The following is a 16,220-nucleotide window of genomic DNA, read 5'->3' as shown; positions in this document are numbered from 1 at the left end:
GGTGCCATAATGCTGCTTACTGTTGACCAAGCTAAGTTCTAAGTATATAGTTGTGTTGGGGATGAGAGGGGCTGAACAACTGGCCTGTTCCCAGCAGAGTAAAGCAGGGGAAGTGGGATGTCACCAAGTCCACTGAGGAGTTGCAAGGAGCAGGTTGGGCAGGTAGATTTTCACCACAGAACCACTCTTCTATGGTGACTGGCACTGGTTCTGAGACTTCTGAAGGAATGGAAGAGGTCTAGGAATTAAAACAACCTCAACAGTGTTAATTCACTCTAAAATGTCTTCATTAGAACAATGAATGGAACAGGTGAAATCTTTGTTACATATATTTGGTTTTTCTATATGTAATTAATTACTATTAATCTGATCATTGTAGAGAATCATTGTTTGCTTCATAATTATTTATCTACAGAGTTTTTTTTTTTTTAATAGTTCTACCACTTATCACTTTCAGCATTTTGGTGATTTTTTAATCTTTTCCTTTTAAAAAAAGAATGATGTAGTGATACTGTGTATGCAAGCTTATATGTCTAATATAAATTACTTACAAAAATGGAATGCCTACTTTCGGGTTATTTTTATCCTAAGAAACATTTTTACTTAGTTAAGGGAACTTTTCAGCATGTATCTTTCTGCATCTTTAAAATAAGAGCTATTTTCTTTATGATTTTTTTGGTGGCACTTATATAATTGTATAAACTAAAACGAATCCTAATTAAATTCTCTGGCATATTAATGCCTATTATTTCATGTTATTAGTTCACTTAGGAGTATCTTCATAAATTACTTTGATTGATGAGAAATTAATCTATTTAAAGAATCAGATTTTTGGAGCTCTAAATAACCATTGAAATAATCTAGTTGAGCTTTTTCTTTTTTGAACATCCTGAAACTTGAGACTCACGTGTGCAAAATGAATTGTCCCAAGGTCACACCGCCTTGGATTAGCCTCCGAGTCAGGATCGGAACCTCATGCTCCAGGTCTTGATCATTCTGGGACTGTTTTCATAGTGTTGTGTTGTTCTTATATATAAGGAATAGGCTAGTGTTCATTCATATGAATGATGACATCAGCATCTCAGGTCTGGAGATAAAATCTTTACATGTGAGGTTAAAAGTATAACTGTTGTGGGTTATATAAACTATTCAAGTTAGGTTTCTTACGGTAGCAAAATGGAAGACTTGAGATAGGTGTTGGATGACCTAACCCTAAAGGATCTTTATGTAAGATCCTTTCTTTTGTTCTGAACTTCAGCTTGCCCAGTTATTGGCGGAATTGAACTCGATGCCAGATTTCTTCCCAGTACGAACCCCAACCTCAGCTTCTGTAAGTAGAACTCCTTATAATTATACCAATACTGATATATGGTGATCAGCCACCAGATGACTTTTATTTGAGAGAGTCCCCAGTTGCCTCTGTCTGCGCTCTTGATTTCAGAGGAAGAAAACAGTGAGGCGGGCCTTCTCGGAGGGACAGATCACACGGCGCATGAACCCGACCCGGAGTGCACGGCCTCCTGAGAAGTTTGCTCTAGAGAACTTCACTGTCTCAGCCGCCAAATTTGCAGAAGAGTTTTACAGCTTCCGAAGAAGGAAGACAATTAGTGGGGTATTTTCTGACTAATACATGAATTAGTTTTTGTTTGAGCTACCGTTCTTCCAAACGTGAATGCACATCACTGTCACCCCAGGGCTGGTTCTAACCCCATGGGTCTGCGGCAGCTGAGAACTTGCATTTCTATCTGCTTCCCAGGTGATGCCATTGCTCCTGAGATCACACTTTGAGAAGCAGCCCTGGTCTAAGCTGGAGATCACAGAGAGAGTCTTTTATCCAAGCCAAGCTGAGAAGCAGCTCATTTGTTAGGACCCTGCTTTGATCTCTGCTGCAGGCAGTAAAAGCCTGTCCACAGCTCCAGTCAGCTTTGTGGTGTCCACTTTGTGGAAAAGTGCAGTGATTCCTCCTTGCCTTTCTGTTTTAGGCATGAGGCGTTTCAAGTGCTTTCAGTTTGGAGGGAGAAACTTTGTACCCATTTGTGGGTTTGGCTGTTCAGTGTGGTTCACCTCTCCACAGAGTTTACAGCAAAGAACCAAAAACCTTGAGTTTCTCCTTTATGATTGTATCACCTTGCTGACAAGGAAGCTTGACAGGTGGCAGGAGCTCAGTAACTAAATGAAATGGCTGCAGGGAAATAGAAGAGGGACAGGGTTAACATTAATGGTGCTAGATCTTTGAGAGTTTAAAATATTTCTAATTTTTTTATAACTGTGCAACACATCTCACTCCATGTTCTGCTCGTGTTCATTGTGCAGGGGAAATGCCGGGAGTATAGACGACGTCACCGTATATCTTCTTTTCGGCCAGTGGAGGATATCACCGAAGAGGACTTAGAAAATGTTGCCATAACTGTTCGAGATAAAATCTATGATAAAGTTCTGGTAAATTATATATTATGAGTAATATGCATGATTGTCATTCTTATTGGGAGTCTAAGGCATTGGTATTTGAAATCTCACTTGTTTTTAAACCCTATCAGGGCTTATGCCATCTCACCAAGGGCTCAGAGCCATGCTGTGAATTGGAGGGTCAAGGGTCAGCTGTAGCTGGGAAAGGGGAGGCAGCCTAGTGCAGTAATTCCCATGGGGACAGCGGTCTCTCTTAGGGATGCGTAGAATCTGGGGGAGGGGAAGGGTATAGTTTAAAAGGGAGTTTTATTTGTAGCTGTTATGGTTAAAGTATATAGTTTTATGTTTCAAATATTGAAAAAAGTATATTCGGGGGGTAATATAACCATAGAAAATTAAGTTTGGCAGAATATCTTTGGTAGGAAATGGGTTAAATTTCTTCTAAATGGTGATTTAGAGGGAGGCTTTGCGTTCTGCATTTTTTTGTGTTTTTCTGGATATGTAACGGGACGCTGTCAAGCTTTAAATTTAGTTGCCAGTATTTAAAAAAAAATAGGTTTCACATTGAAGATATCCAGGTCTGCAGAGCTAGGCTGGGGCCGAGGTGATGCCACCCAAGGCTCATTGCCCCTCAGTCAACCTGTCACCTTTCAGGGGCTCTGCCACCCCTGCCTCAAGCTTTTCTCTGGTCTCTCTTCCTGACAGCCTGAGATTTCATTCCTTCTGGGTCTCTGCTCAGCCTCATCTGACCTAATATGCTTCTCTGGCCACAGACCTGTGATGGTTACATTCTAGAGCAGTGGTCCCCGGCCTTTTTGGCACCAGGGACTGGTTTTGTGAAAGACAATTTTTCCATGGATTTGGGGGGCAGGAAGGGGATGGTTTCAGGATGAAACTGTTCCACCTCAGATCATAAGGCATTAGATCCTTATAAAGGGTGCACAACCTAGATCCCTCACGTGTGCAATTCACAATAGAGGGTTTGTGCTCCTATGAGAATCTAATGCTGCCGCTGATCTGACAGGAGGCAGAGCTCAGGCGGTAATGCTCGCCCACCTGCTGCTCACTTCCTGCTGTGCAGCCCAGTTCCAAACAGGCCACAGACTGGTTCTAGCCTGGGGGCTGGGACCCCGGTCTAGAGACAATGCTGTGGTTCTTAGGAAAACAGTCCTGCTTGATTCGAGGAGACGGGTATTTCTTCATATACTTGGAAATGCACATGATGGCATCTGGCCTCAATGGGCATCAGCATATCCCTGTGTTCACCTGCTCACTGCCTTCCCCCTGTAGGGTAACACGTGCCATCAGTGTCGACAAAAGACCATCGACACCAAGACAGTGTGTCGGAACCAGGGTTGCTGTGGTGTGCGAGGACAGTTCTGTGGACCATGCCTGCGGAACCGCTATGGGGAGGATGTCAGATCAGCATTGCTGGACCCGGTAGGAGCAGTGTTTGCATTTGTTGTAAATTGTATTGGTGAAGGAGGCAAGCTAAAGATGGGCCTCCTGGGTTCTCACTGGGAACTGGGAGCTCCAGAATACTCTGGTTTTTCCCCTCCATTTGTATCTTAAGGCTCCAGGGAAAATGAAAAATAGGGATTCCTTCTGGAAGGAGAGCAAGCTGACCAGTGAATAGAAGAATTTATGTTAGAGGCCGGGTGCGGTGGCTCACGCTTGTAATCCCAGCACTTTGGGAGGCCTAGGAGGGCGGATCACGAGGTCAGGAGATCAGACCATGGTGAAACCCCGTCTCTACTAAAAAAAATACAAAAAATTAGCCGGGCGTGGTGGTGGGCGCCTGTAGGTAGTCCCAGCTACTCGGGAGGCTGAGGCAGGAGAATGGCATGAACCCGGGAGGCGGAGCTTGCAGTGAGCCGAGATCGCGCCACTGCACTCCAGTCCGGGAGACAGAGCAAGACTCTGTCTCAAAAAAAAAAAAGGAAGAATTTATGTTAGATTTTCCATTGTCAGAGCAAAACTTGCTTACAGTTCTCTAGTTTTGTACAAGTAATCCCCGTACCTGTCCTTCAGCAAAGTGATTTCCCTCTGATTTTTCCTGGGCCAGGCTGAGAGGGAGGTGGAGATTGCAGTATAGAGTGCTCTGTGTGCCTGGCACTGTGCAAGCTGTCGCTCACTCTGTTATCATAAATTTCTTTAATCGCATGAAATAGGTGTATAACCTCTTTCAGCTCCCTCGGTAAAATGAGACATAGTATCATGGTGAGTAGGCACGACCTTGAGCCTGGGGCAGTCCTCCTCCCACGTGTGACCTCTTAGGCAGCAGTCATGGGGTAAATATATCGTCCTCAATTGACAGACAAACAAACTGGTGCTCAGGTCAGTCATTCAACAATAAGCACACATTGAAAGGGCTGAAATTCATCCCTTGATTATTTTGGAAACCTTGTGCTCCTAAACCAGGGCGGACATCCTGGGCCTGTGATCTACATGCTCACACAGGGCCCTGTGCTTGGCCAAATGCTTGTGAAAATCTCCATAATTTTTAAGCAGGGAGCCCTAAAAGGTGTCATTTTTCAGTGTTTGCATGTGATGTGGGGTGATCAGCCTTCCTGCCTTGTGAGGAGCCCCCTGGGACGTAGACTGAAAGATGCCATGTGATTAAAGGTTGGAGGAGAGGCCAGCTGAGCCATTCTGGATCCAAATCCCAGTTCTTGCCAGAGCCTGTAGATAATGAGGGAAGTGTCTGCTGTCATCTCTCTGTTAGGATTGGGTGTGTCCCCCCTGTCGTGGGATCTGCAATTGCAGTTACTGTCGGAAGCGTGACGGCCGCTGTGCCACAGGAATCCTCATTCATCTGGCCAAGTTTTATGGTTATGACAATGTTAAGGAATATCTGGAGAGGTAAGTAAGTCTCTAGCAGCTTACAAAACAGCTTGAAATCCTGAGGCTGAGCACAGGAGACCCTCTTGGCAAGTAGTTGTTGCCTTCCCATGTGACTTACGTAAACCACGAGTGCCATCCATTCTGCATCTGTTTGCATTGGAAAAGCTCAGGCCTGATATTTTCCCTATTAGGGAATATTCTCCTTTGCTAGACTTTTTCAACTCAACTCCACGTTGCCTTTAAGCAAAATTTCTCCTTGAGGTGTATGACAGAAATGGAAGGAGTAAACAAGGCAGGCTGAGGGGAAAGACACAGATTATGAAGAGGCAGCCATAATCCTAGTGCAGAGAGGGAGTTCAGGACGAGAGGACAGAATGTGAGCTACCAGTTTCATTTATGTAATAAACTCTGAATTGTGGTTCTGGAATGCGGGAGTGAGGCAAGTCATGCTTGGGGCATACTACACCGGAGGGTGTACTGATATATTGATGCATACATTGTCAGGATTTCGAGTGTCAGGAGATCTGGGTTCTGGCTTTGTACTCTTAGGTGATTGTGGAACCTCTCAAGCCTAGAATGCTGTTTGTGTATTTGTACTACTTACCAAATACTTCTCATCTTTTTCTCAGCTTACAAAAGGAGCTGGTAGAAGACAAGTAGAGGAAAACAGAACCAGCCACCTCACCATAGAGTACTCCAAGACATGCATACCATTTGTGCCTAAGATTTTTTACAGTTGTGTTTTTATACAGAAATTCTTTGTAGAAATTACTATTTTTTTGTTAAAGATTGTTTATATGCTTACAAAGATTTCTCAGGAAGACAGCAGAGCAGAGGAATCTATATAGATGTATGCACAGACCTGTTTGTATGCTGAACTTTGTTAAAAATATCTGCCAATGATTAAAAAGCCAGTTTAAATGGGGTGGGGTTAAAGTTCAGGTAAATTAGAGAGAAAACATTGTATGAGCAGCTCCTGCCTTGATCTACCTTTGGCTTCCCAAACAGTGACTGCAGGCCAAGTTTGCCTTAGCCCGAGTGACCACAGTTTTAACAGACCACACACATCGTTTAACCTGCTCTTGGTCATTGGAAATTTACACTGAACAAAGTGCAATTAACTGCAGAACAGTTTTATTTTTATTAAAACTTGACTGAACAAAAGGGGACCGTCAACATTGTAGACACTTGAGGCCTCACAGAGTGCTAGCCTCTTCAGGACTCACCTGGGGCCTGCTGCTTTTATATTTTGAAAGAGTTTAAGGGCTGATAATTTTTAATTTAATTTGTTTAAAAATTAAAATCTCCCTTCTTTCCAGCTGCATTGCTTTTGCATGTTCAGATATGATGTACTTTTTTTTTTGAGATGGAGTCCTATTCTGTTGCCCAGGCTGGAGTGCAGTGGTGCAACCTTTGCCTCCCGGGTTCAAGCGATTCGCCTGCCTCCTAACTGGGACTACAGTTGCGTGCCACCACGCCTGGCTAATTTTTTGTAGTTCTAGTAGAGATGGAGTTTCGCCGTGTTAGCCAGGATGGTATCGATCTCCTGACCCGCCCGCCTTGGCTTCCCAAAGTGCTGGGATTGGGATTAGTACTGGGATTTGGATTACAGGCGTGAGCCACCGCGCTCAGCCCTGAATAACTGACTTTCACTCCCCTTTCTAAGAATGCACGTGTGAGTTACTAAAAAGTTATAATAGAATACATTAATGTGCACGGGAACAGTGCAGCAACATGCTAGAAAATCCTCACTGCACTCCAGCTGAGGCTAGAGGAATGCCAGCGTTATCTATCTTACGCTTCTAGCAGCAGAGCCACTCCGGCTAGAACCCATTTTGCAGTCTTCTCTTTGCTCTTCAGCCTGAAGGTCCAGATGTAGCTGGGGCCTCTCAGTTTGGTTCTATACACAGGGCACTCGTAGGTCTGTTTGGTTTCTTGTCTGTCCACGGGGGTGGCTTTTGCAAAGATGACTGGCATAGGGCATGCCAGCTCCTTGAGACGGGCTTCAACAATGGTTCCTGATTGTGTGTCCCAGCGGGCGCCTATGGCAAAAACATAACGGTTGAAATTGTGTGGCAGGTTGCTACTGATGATCAAGTTGTTTGATGCAATAAACATTCAACATTCTGGTTCTGTCATATTTTTGCTTGTCTGTCAGTGGTATTTTTACTGAGCTGGCTGGACTGAGCTTTGAAAGGTAGGTTACCCTTCCTGCAGCGGAGGCACCGCTTTGCTTCCATGCGTAGTGGCTAAACTTTCCTGTGGAAGCAAGCTCATTTTATGAAATGGGATTCTAAGAGAATTCACATACATTAAACTAGTCTGCCCTCCCTTTAAATCTCCAGTTCACCACATTTCCTCCCCGTTGCACCTTATTCTCTTACACCAAGTTCCAGTTGTTCATTTACATCAGAACCTGTGGCACTTGCTTTAAAGTGAAAAAGGAACATCTTGGTAGGCACTAAGTGTCCTGTGGAATAAATGCATGGCCAGATAAATTTGGAAAATAATACTGCATAGTCTAACCCCCTCTTAGAGATTCACCCTATGCGGTAGCATCTTCAAGGCTTGGAGAAGTCTTGTAGTAAAATATTAGAGCAAATTTACTGACAGTTTTTAAACAGTAGAAGAAAGATTTTGAAATGATTAAAATGATTATATTGAAAGGCAAAAATAATGTAAATTCAGTCTAAGTCTAATGTTATTCAGTGGCATTAACACCCAGATATATGTGCAAAATTTAAGTGATAGCCATCACCCCAAATATTACAGTTTGGTTCACAGTGGACACACATCCCAGCATTTAAATTATTTAAGAGGAAGAAATGAAATGAGATAATGACTAGCATAAGGTTACTGTGTGAGTGAGGAGATTGAGTGAGGAGATGCTGAGAAACAGCAGAGGACAAACACCGATCTGAACCTGAGTACCCTTGGGGTGTCTTACCCTCCATGAAGAGTCCGTGGAGGTATGCACCTTCCCTTGGCGGGTGGCCATAATCTTCCTTTGTTTTTTTGGTAACATCAACGGTCAAGCACGTTTTATCCAGTGGCCACTCATTTTTTCGAGCCATCGTCTGCATGATTGCTTTGGAAATATAACAAAAATTGAATAGGACAAAAATATTGCATATAAGGTTCCCAGGAGCTACCAGTAAATTGAGGCATCCTTTAGTCCCATAGGATGTTTTAGGTTCTTGGGCATTTGCACATGGCTGCGCTGGTGCAGGGGTTGGCCAACTAAGGCCTGCAGGACAAGCTCGCTGTTTCTGTAAACAGTTTTATTGGAATAGCCACAGCCATTTGTGTATTGTCTGTGGTTTTCGCACTACAATAGCAGAGTAGCTATGTGGCCCTTTCCAGAAAATGTTGAATAGAGCACACCGTGCCCCACCTCACTTGGCTGCTCTTGCTGCTATAGGAGGTCCTTTCCCTCCTGCTGCTACTCGCCTGCCCAGGACTGTTTCCTCTATAGCGCCTGGTCCTTTCTATAATGGCTGCTGCTTGAGGATTGGTGAGCAGAGCAAGGAGACACCGTCATAGGTAAACAAGGCAGGGCTTCTGGTTAGGGTATGGTCCTGTGTGCATCAGGGACTGCACTGCTTCAGTCCTTACCAGTTAAGAAGGACTGAGGGTTGAAAAAGCCAGAGAGCCACACGACAGCCGGAAGGGTGAGGTCTTGTGTCCAAGTATCGAGTTCTCGGCATCGCAGGAGGAGGTCACTGAACCTGGTTTATGGGAGGTAGGAAGAAATCAACTTGCTGTTCAGTAAAATAGCCATTTTCCAGTATGTTCTGGTGTGGGTGGTTAGGGCAGGGTGGTGGTGGAGGAGAAGTATACCACTGCTAGCTGGTAAAATCCTTCCCTGACAATTTGCAGGGCACTGTCCCTTTAAAGGGCTAGTTTGTTTCCCATTGGAGACTTGATGCCTGTAGCGCTTACATTAGAGCAAGATACACTGAGGAATGTGGAAAACTCATTTCCATTTATGCAACAACTTTTTTTAGAGCCTCTTTATGCTATGTGGTGACTATACAAAGGTCATCACCCTATGACTTGGACTGACAAGCACCAACTTGGAGGTATGGACAGGGTGTCTGAAGACCAGGGATGGTAAGGCTGTGATGGTGGTTACAAGACCAGAGTTGCCAGGAAAGCTGATAGGAAGAGGGAACAGCATGTGTGGAGGCAGTGGAGCACATGACAACAGTCTAAGCACGTGCAGTAGCTGCCTGAAAGTGGGGAGGAAAAGGTTAATAAGGAAAACAAGTCAGCCATGAATGGCATGCCAGTGGTTTGAGAAACGCTGCTGTTATGTACATGTTCTCTTCTCTGCTCCTCACGATTGGGCAAGGTAGGAAGTATCTGCAGTTGACCTATAAGGAAGCTGGCTCACGGAGGCTAGGGACAGATGAACCTCTGATAAAATTAAGAGACAAGTGAAACCTTGAATTGTCAGTTTCAGAGGCTGCTTAAAGGGGACCAGGAGAATGGAGTAGAGAGAGCATAGCCTCAATGTAAAAGCCAGAGTTCTCCACAAGGAAAGGCTGGCACTGAAGTTTTCTAGAACCTTGTCTGCTTCAGAGTTGCAAAGGAAGTGGGAGTGAATGAGGAAACACCCTGACAAACCACATGGCAGAAAATGTCTGCCTGAGATATTCGGCTGACTCTGGGCCGTAAAGAAGAAAAGGCTCAGAATGCTCACGTTCAAACTTGCGTCACCACAAGGAAAATTCCTGTGCCCGGACCTATATTAAGTTCTTCCAGATAGCTGGATCAGAAAAAGCATACTCAACGATAAGAAGAAGAAACAGCATAGGCACCACACAAAGGAAAAAGGCGAATAATAAGAAAAGCAAAGGCAGGAAGACATTTCTCTCAAAATGTTGCCATTATGAGGATAAACACTGCATCCAATTTGTAACAACTAAAACGAGTGATTGTTGATATAAACAAGATCATGACTTAGAAGGAATCAGGTAGGAAATAGTAAGGAAATTAAGTTTGAAGACCCCAGATAAGAAGTAGAAAATATAATTATAGAAATGAAAGCAAAAGTGAAACAGCCTAAGGGAGAATAATAAAAGCAAATGGAAATAAAGAGGTAAAGGGTTAGAGTGAAAGCAATAAAATGAAAGCTGAAATGAGGCCAGACGTGGTGGCTCATATCTGTAATCCCAGCACTTTGGGAGGCCGAGGCAGGTGGATCACTTGAGGTCAGGTGTTCGAGACCAGCCTGGCCAACATGGTGAAACCCCATCTCTACTAAAAATAACAAAAGTTGGCCAGGCATGGTGGCATATGCCTGTAATCCCAGCTACTAGGGAGGCTGAAGGCAGGAGAATCGCTTGAACCCAAGAGGCAGAGGTTGCAGTGAGCTGCGATCACGTCACTGCACTCCAGCCTAGGCAACAGAATGAGAATAAAAAAAAAAAAAGTGTAATTCTAGAAAATTTGAGTTTTCCTAAATTATACCTTTGAATCTATATAATCAAGGGCACATCATTTGGTAGAAAAGTTGGTAGAAAATTTGGTAGACAGTAATCAATACTAAAATATAAAGAATAATATGAACAATAAAGACTCCCTGGATGGCCAGGGGAAAACATGAAGCCATTTATAAAGAGAAAAGAAGTATGCTAGCTTTTGACATCTCCACAACAGCATTTGACAAGAGGAGAGTGATGGCTACAAAGGCCGCCAACTGAGGGTGTTATTATTTTTTAACAACTAGCCAAACTGTCATTCAGGTATAGACAGAAGAGTATATGGCATGAAAAACCACCAGCAAATCCAACAAACAAGAAGGTTTATAACCCAGGAAATAGAGAAGTCTTGAAGAAAATACTTATTTGTAAGTATATTTAAACTTCTCAGGAAAAGAGAATAATAGTCATAAAAACAAAAACAGGAAATTATAAAACTAAGCTAGGCACCCTTCCAAAAATATAAACAACCTGGAACTGATAATTATGGACTATGAAATATATTTTATTTTTTGAGACAGGTTCTTGCTCTGTCACCCAGGCTAGAATGCAGTGGCATGATCATGGCTCACTGCACCCTTGACCTCTTGGGCTCAAGCAATCCTACCACCTCTACACCTTGAGTAGCTAGGACTACAGTGGCATGCCACCACGCCTGGCTAATTTTTATTTTATTTATTTTATTATTGTTTTTTAGAGACAGGGTCTCATTATGTTGCTCAGGCTGGCTTCGAACTCCTGGGCTCAAGTGATCCTCCTTCCTTGCCCTCCCAAAGTGCTGGGCATGAGCCACTGCGCCCAACCTGGACAATGAAATCTAAATAAGAGAAGAAACAGATTGCAGACAGTTGAAGATATAATGAAGATCACCCAGAACTGATGAAATCTACAAGTATACAGTCGAGAGACACACTGAAAACGTTAAGAGGTTAGGCAGATAAATGTAGACATGAGGAGAATAGAGAGAAAGACGATATTCAGAGAAAAAACTGCTAAGACTTTTTCAGAATAGAAGCTATGGATGGAGTCTCACATTTATGATAGTACTTTAAAAATCCACACCTCAATACAATAGTAAAATTGTCGAACATCAAGGGTAAAGAGAAACATTTTAAAACTTTACTTGGGAAGGAATGGCAAATATTTAAGACCAGATCCACCCTCTATAATCAATGCTAGAAAACCATGGAGTTAGAACATCAAAGTCCTGAAGGAAAAATAATTGTGTCCTAGAATTCTACGTATAAGTAAACTATCAAGAATGAGAGTGCGGTGAGGACAGTTTCAGATACACAAGATGATTTACACCCCCCACCCCCCAAGCCCTGCTCTATATTTTATACTCTGATAAAAAAGCCCAGAACAAGATACAAAAAAGGCAATGATGAGCAAAGAAATCAGTACAGTATATTAAAGCAAAAATAATGATTGACCACAAACAGAACAAACATAATGTGGCTTAAAATAAGGTGGAACTACAATTCCAGACCAGAAGGAGACTGATGTTCAGAGGGAAGCTGAAGGCTCTAACATTGTGTTAGAAAAATCAAAAGTGTGGGCCAGGTGCGGTGGCTCACGCCTGTAATCCCAGCACTTTGGGAGGCCGAGGCGGGCGGATCATGAGGTCAGGAGATCGAGACCATCCTGGCTAACATGGTGAAACCCCGTCTCTACTAAATATACAAAAAATTAGCGCCCGTAGTCCCAGCTACTCGGGAGGCTGAGGCAGGAGAATGGCGTGAACCTGGGAGGCAGAGCTTGCAGTGAGCTGAGATCATGCCACTGCACTCCAGCCTGGGCGAGAGAGTGAGACTCCGTCTCAAAAAAAATAGGAATGGTACAGTTGAGGTTCGTGGAATAATGATTCAGGACAGCAGGGGGAAAGAAACTCAGCACCAAAAAGCCAGGAATAAACAGCTTTGTGAAACTTCCTGAATTGTTTGCCAAGACCAAGGAGCAATTAGGTGTAACATCAGCACAGATTACATTCAGTAATCTGTGAATTTCTGCCCTAGCTTTGTGACACATCTCTGCAGTTATACCCCCAGTCTAGTTTACTGCATACTGCATACCATATTACAGACTTTCAAAAGTTGTCTATGAGAAGGCATAGGAATCTCAGGCTTGCAAAGTAAAGTTATAAGGTGACACAAAGGCAAATTCAAGTTGCTTTCCATGGCCATGTAACTTAACAACACAACTCAGTGAGGGGATTCTCTTGCCATCTACATTTTTCAGATTTAAAAAAGAGACAGGTTATTTTGTCTAACATCATGTATTAATGAGTGAGTGGCAGAATTTGAATCTTGCTCTGACCCTGTCTTTTAACTGATTTTTGCCTTTGATGCAATACACCAAGTAAACTCAAATGAAATTGGTGGAAGAGTTTTTTACAGTTACAGGTTGAGTACAGTCACAAAGCTCAGTCTGCATAGTTCTTAGGAAGCATTATTCAGAACACTAACCCAGCACCAAGGCTGCTCAGGGCCAGTGGCAGTGAGGATGGGGTAGCTTACCACTGGGCTAGGCCATAAGTAGAAGGATAAGCCAGTTTGCTCCAAGTGTCTGGTACCGTGTCATAACTCAACGCAAACTGCTGGGCTTCCACAGCAGGAGATAATGCCAATTCCCCCTTGCATGGAGAAAAAAAAAAGCCACATAGTGACTCTCTTCCAATGTGCTGAAGTCTACTATAGCCTCACTTTAAGCTTACCTTCAAACTAAGGTCCAGTTGTTGAAGTGATACACGTATTTCCCGAATGAGAATATTCATCCTCTCACATTCTTGGAAGCAAACAAGAACATATGGGCTTCTATTTGAATTTTTTTGCATTATCTCTGCCATGTTGAACTCTTCTGGAAGTTTCTCCAAAATGTCATCCAAGACATTCTTAACCTTAAATCATTAACACAAAGATTTAGCTCCTTTCTATTTCAGTTTTGGTCATGGTGACTATATATATCCTCTACTTTTTGAAGTTCCAGAATACATCATACAACTTCTGAAGGTGCCTGCGAATGCATTTGAAGGATGCCTGTGGCCCCCACTAGGTGGGCAGCATGGCAGTGCCAATTCCCTCAGCTGCCTCATTGGTGCCTCTGCACCAATGCCAGCACTTCCCCTTCCATGGAGCCCCAAATCTAGTCAAGAAGGAGCTACAGTTATTTGCAGTTTATTCACTTAACATTTAGGGAGTATAGGACTGTCATCAACTACATGTTATTTATATGTAAAGATATGATCAGAGGAAGTAGAAGCCTATTATTAGGGTACCATATTTTATAATCTGCTAAATTAAAAAGATCCTTTTAAAAGCCACACAAACCAGGGGCCGGGCACAGTGGCTCACGCCTGTAATCCCAGCACTTTGGGAGGCCAAGATGGGCAGATCACTTGAGGTCAGGAGTTCGAGACCAGCCTGGCCAACGTGGTGAAACTCTGTCTCCACTAAAAATACAAAAATTAGCCAGGCATGGTGGAGTGTGTCTGTAATCCCAGCTATTTGGGTGGCTGAGGCATGAAAATCGCTTGAATCTGAGAGGTAGATGTTGCAATGAGCCAAGATGGTGCCATTGCATTCCAGCCTGGGCAACAGAATGAGACTGTCCCAAAAAATAAAATAAAAAATAAAATAGAATAAAAGTCACATAACCCAAGTAAGGCTTTTAAGCATAAGCAAATTCTGTTGAACTATGATGCTGCCCTCCCAACCACAGCATCCTAAAATTCCTAGAGCAATTTAGATCAACATTTTTAACAAAGAAACTTATATCTTCTGTAATTGTTGCTCCGAAGGAATGAAAGACATATATTAAAGGTATGAGTATGCACATGGTACTCAGATATGCATACTAATTCTATCTAGACAGCTCCACTGAGCTGGAAAACCAATCAATATCTAGAAAGGAGAAAAGATGGAAGAACTTTGCCTGTCCTTAGCCTCAGGCAGCTTTCCTTCTTTTCTTGGTTTCTCAGACTACTGCCTCTGGTTCTGACATCATGCCTGCCAGCTGGCATCACTCTGACAGGTAATTTATCAGGTCCTGAAATCTTAAACTCATTCACAGCAGAGGTAGACATTATATCCAAATGGCCATAAGCATGTGAAAAGATGCTCAATATTACTCCTCAATTGAGGATTGCAAAGTTAAAACCACTGTGAGATATCATTACCCTTACAAAATCACAAACAGATAGAGCAAGTGGAACTCACACGCACTGCTGGTAGGAAAGTAACTGGTACAGCCACTGGAGAAAACTGATTGGGAATACTATTAAAGCTACACATTATACCCTATTATCTGGCAATCCCACTTCTGGGTATAGAGAAATGGGTAGTATGAATGGATGCCTTTGGGAGTTACCTTTGCATATTGACTGTAGAAGAATGTTCATGGTTGTGACATTTCTATAAAAGTGAAAAACAATAAACAACCCAAACATCCATTCACAGTAGAATGAAGAATTTTATATTCATATAGAATTCAAAACAAAAATGAACCATTGGTACATGAACAACACGGATGAATCTCACAAATGTAGTGCAGAATGAAAGGAGTTAGATATGGATGAATGCGCACTGTATGATTCCATATATTTGGAATCAGGTAAAGCTAATCTGTGATGGTAGAGGTAAAGATACTGATTATCTCTGGGGGAGGCGAGGGGTATGTTGACTGATAAGGGGCATGAGTATCCTTCTGGAGTGTTGGAAATGTTATTTTGATCTAGGTGGTGGTTATATGAGTAAAACCTAGGTAAAAACTTATTGATTTGCACAATTAAGATTAGTACACTTCAGTACAAGTAAGTTATACCTCAATGCAAAAGAAAAGGAAGGAAAGACCCTCTACCTTTTCTTCTGTAGACTGCCCCAGTTCATCACCACTGAGTGCATTCCTGGGCTGCATCTCCAGCAAAGTTCTGAAGAGAGTGTTGGACGTCACTGTCAGGAATTCTATTTCAGCATTTGGGTGGAGGCCATACAGTACCGGGCTTTCTGGAGGAAGCATCTCCTCTATGTACTGGTGGTAGCCTGCATAATCTAGGTAGGGTGGGGCAGCAAATCCTGGTGCCAGCATCAGTTCATCTTCAATCTTCAACCACAAAGGAAAAGTCAGTTATTCCAAATGTAGGTAGGCATCCATTTTCACTTCCTCAACACTTTGAGAAGACCTTGACAGGAGGGCTCCAGCGCAATGCTGTGTGGGTAGCAGGCTCCCTAAACTGTTTTATAATCAACAATTCTGCTCTATATGCAACACCAGACTGATCTCTGAGGAGGATCCCAAGGAACACACATTAATCCTATCTCTAAGAAGACTCAGTTTGCAGTGTGCATGGGGCAGCGTGATACACGCACACAAAAGGAAGGAGCCATCACGGAGCCTGGGCTACCCTGTAACACACTCCCATTCATTGATTCTCCCAACCATCCCCATTTCCCAGAGAGGAAATCAAGACTCTGATGTGAATTTGCTGAG

At 43.1% G+C, this 16,220-nt stretch overlaps 2 protein-coding genes across 4 annotated transcripts in view; one reads left to right on the top strand and one right to left on the bottom strand.

The window, feature by feature from the left end:
• CDCA7L (cell division cycle associated 7 like) overlaps window positions 1-6,717 on the top strand; it is a 45,931-nt gene extending 39,214 nt beyond the window's left edge. For 2 of the 3 annotated variants that reach the window (XM_003252638.4, XM_030822212.1), the window contains exons 5-10: window positions 1,259-1,330; window positions 1,442-1,612; window positions 2,314-2,439; window positions 3,697-3,846; window positions 5,132-5,268; window positions 5,880-6,717. In XM_003252638.4, the coding sequence (XP_003252686.2) occupies window positions 1,259-1,330; window positions 1,442-1,612; window positions 2,314-2,439; window positions 3,697-3,846; window positions 5,132-5,268; window positions 5,880-5,910 (687 nt within the window). In that variant the 3' untranslated portion in view covers window positions 5,911-6,717. Of the gene's footprint in view, window positions 1-1,258; window positions 1,331-1,441; window positions 1,613-2,313; window positions 2,440-3,696; window positions 3,847-4,577; window positions 5,269-5,879 lie in introns of all 3 variants that reach the window. The other variant, XR_004032251.1, reaches the window with a different exon arrangement.
• Window positions 6,718-7,044: 327 nt separating this feature from the next.
• The window catches only part of DNAH11 (dynein axonemal heavy chain 11), a 363,940-nt gene continuing 354,764 nt past the window's right edge, over window positions 7,045-16,220 (bottom strand). Inside the window, exons 77-82 of the mRNA XM_030822211.1 lie at window positions 15,591-15,833; window positions 13,450-13,632; window positions 13,253-13,368; window positions 8,866-8,978; window positions 8,198-8,338; window positions 7,045-7,292 (exon numbers count right to left, since the gene is read on the bottom strand). Of these exons, the coding sequence (XP_030678071.1) occupies window positions 7,045-7,292; window positions 8,198-8,338; window positions 8,866-8,978; window positions 13,253-13,368; window positions 13,450-13,632; window positions 15,591-15,833 (1,044 nt within the window). The remainder of the gene's footprint in view (window positions 7,293-8,197; window positions 8,339-8,865; window positions 8,979-13,252; window positions 13,369-13,449; window positions 13,633-15,590; window positions 15,834-16,220) is intronic.

Source organism: Nomascus leucogenys, chromosome 11, assembly GCF_006542625.1.
Source record: "Nomascus leucogenys isolate Asia chromosome 11, Asia_NLE_v1, whole genome shotgun sequence".
In the NCBI taxonomy this organism is placed as follows: Eukaryota; Metazoa; Chordata; class Mammalia; order Primates; family Hylobatidae; genus Nomascus; species Nomascus leucogenys.
The sequence above is the reverse complement of the archived record's forward strand: the minus strand, read 5'-3'. Positions and strand labels throughout refer to the sequence as shown.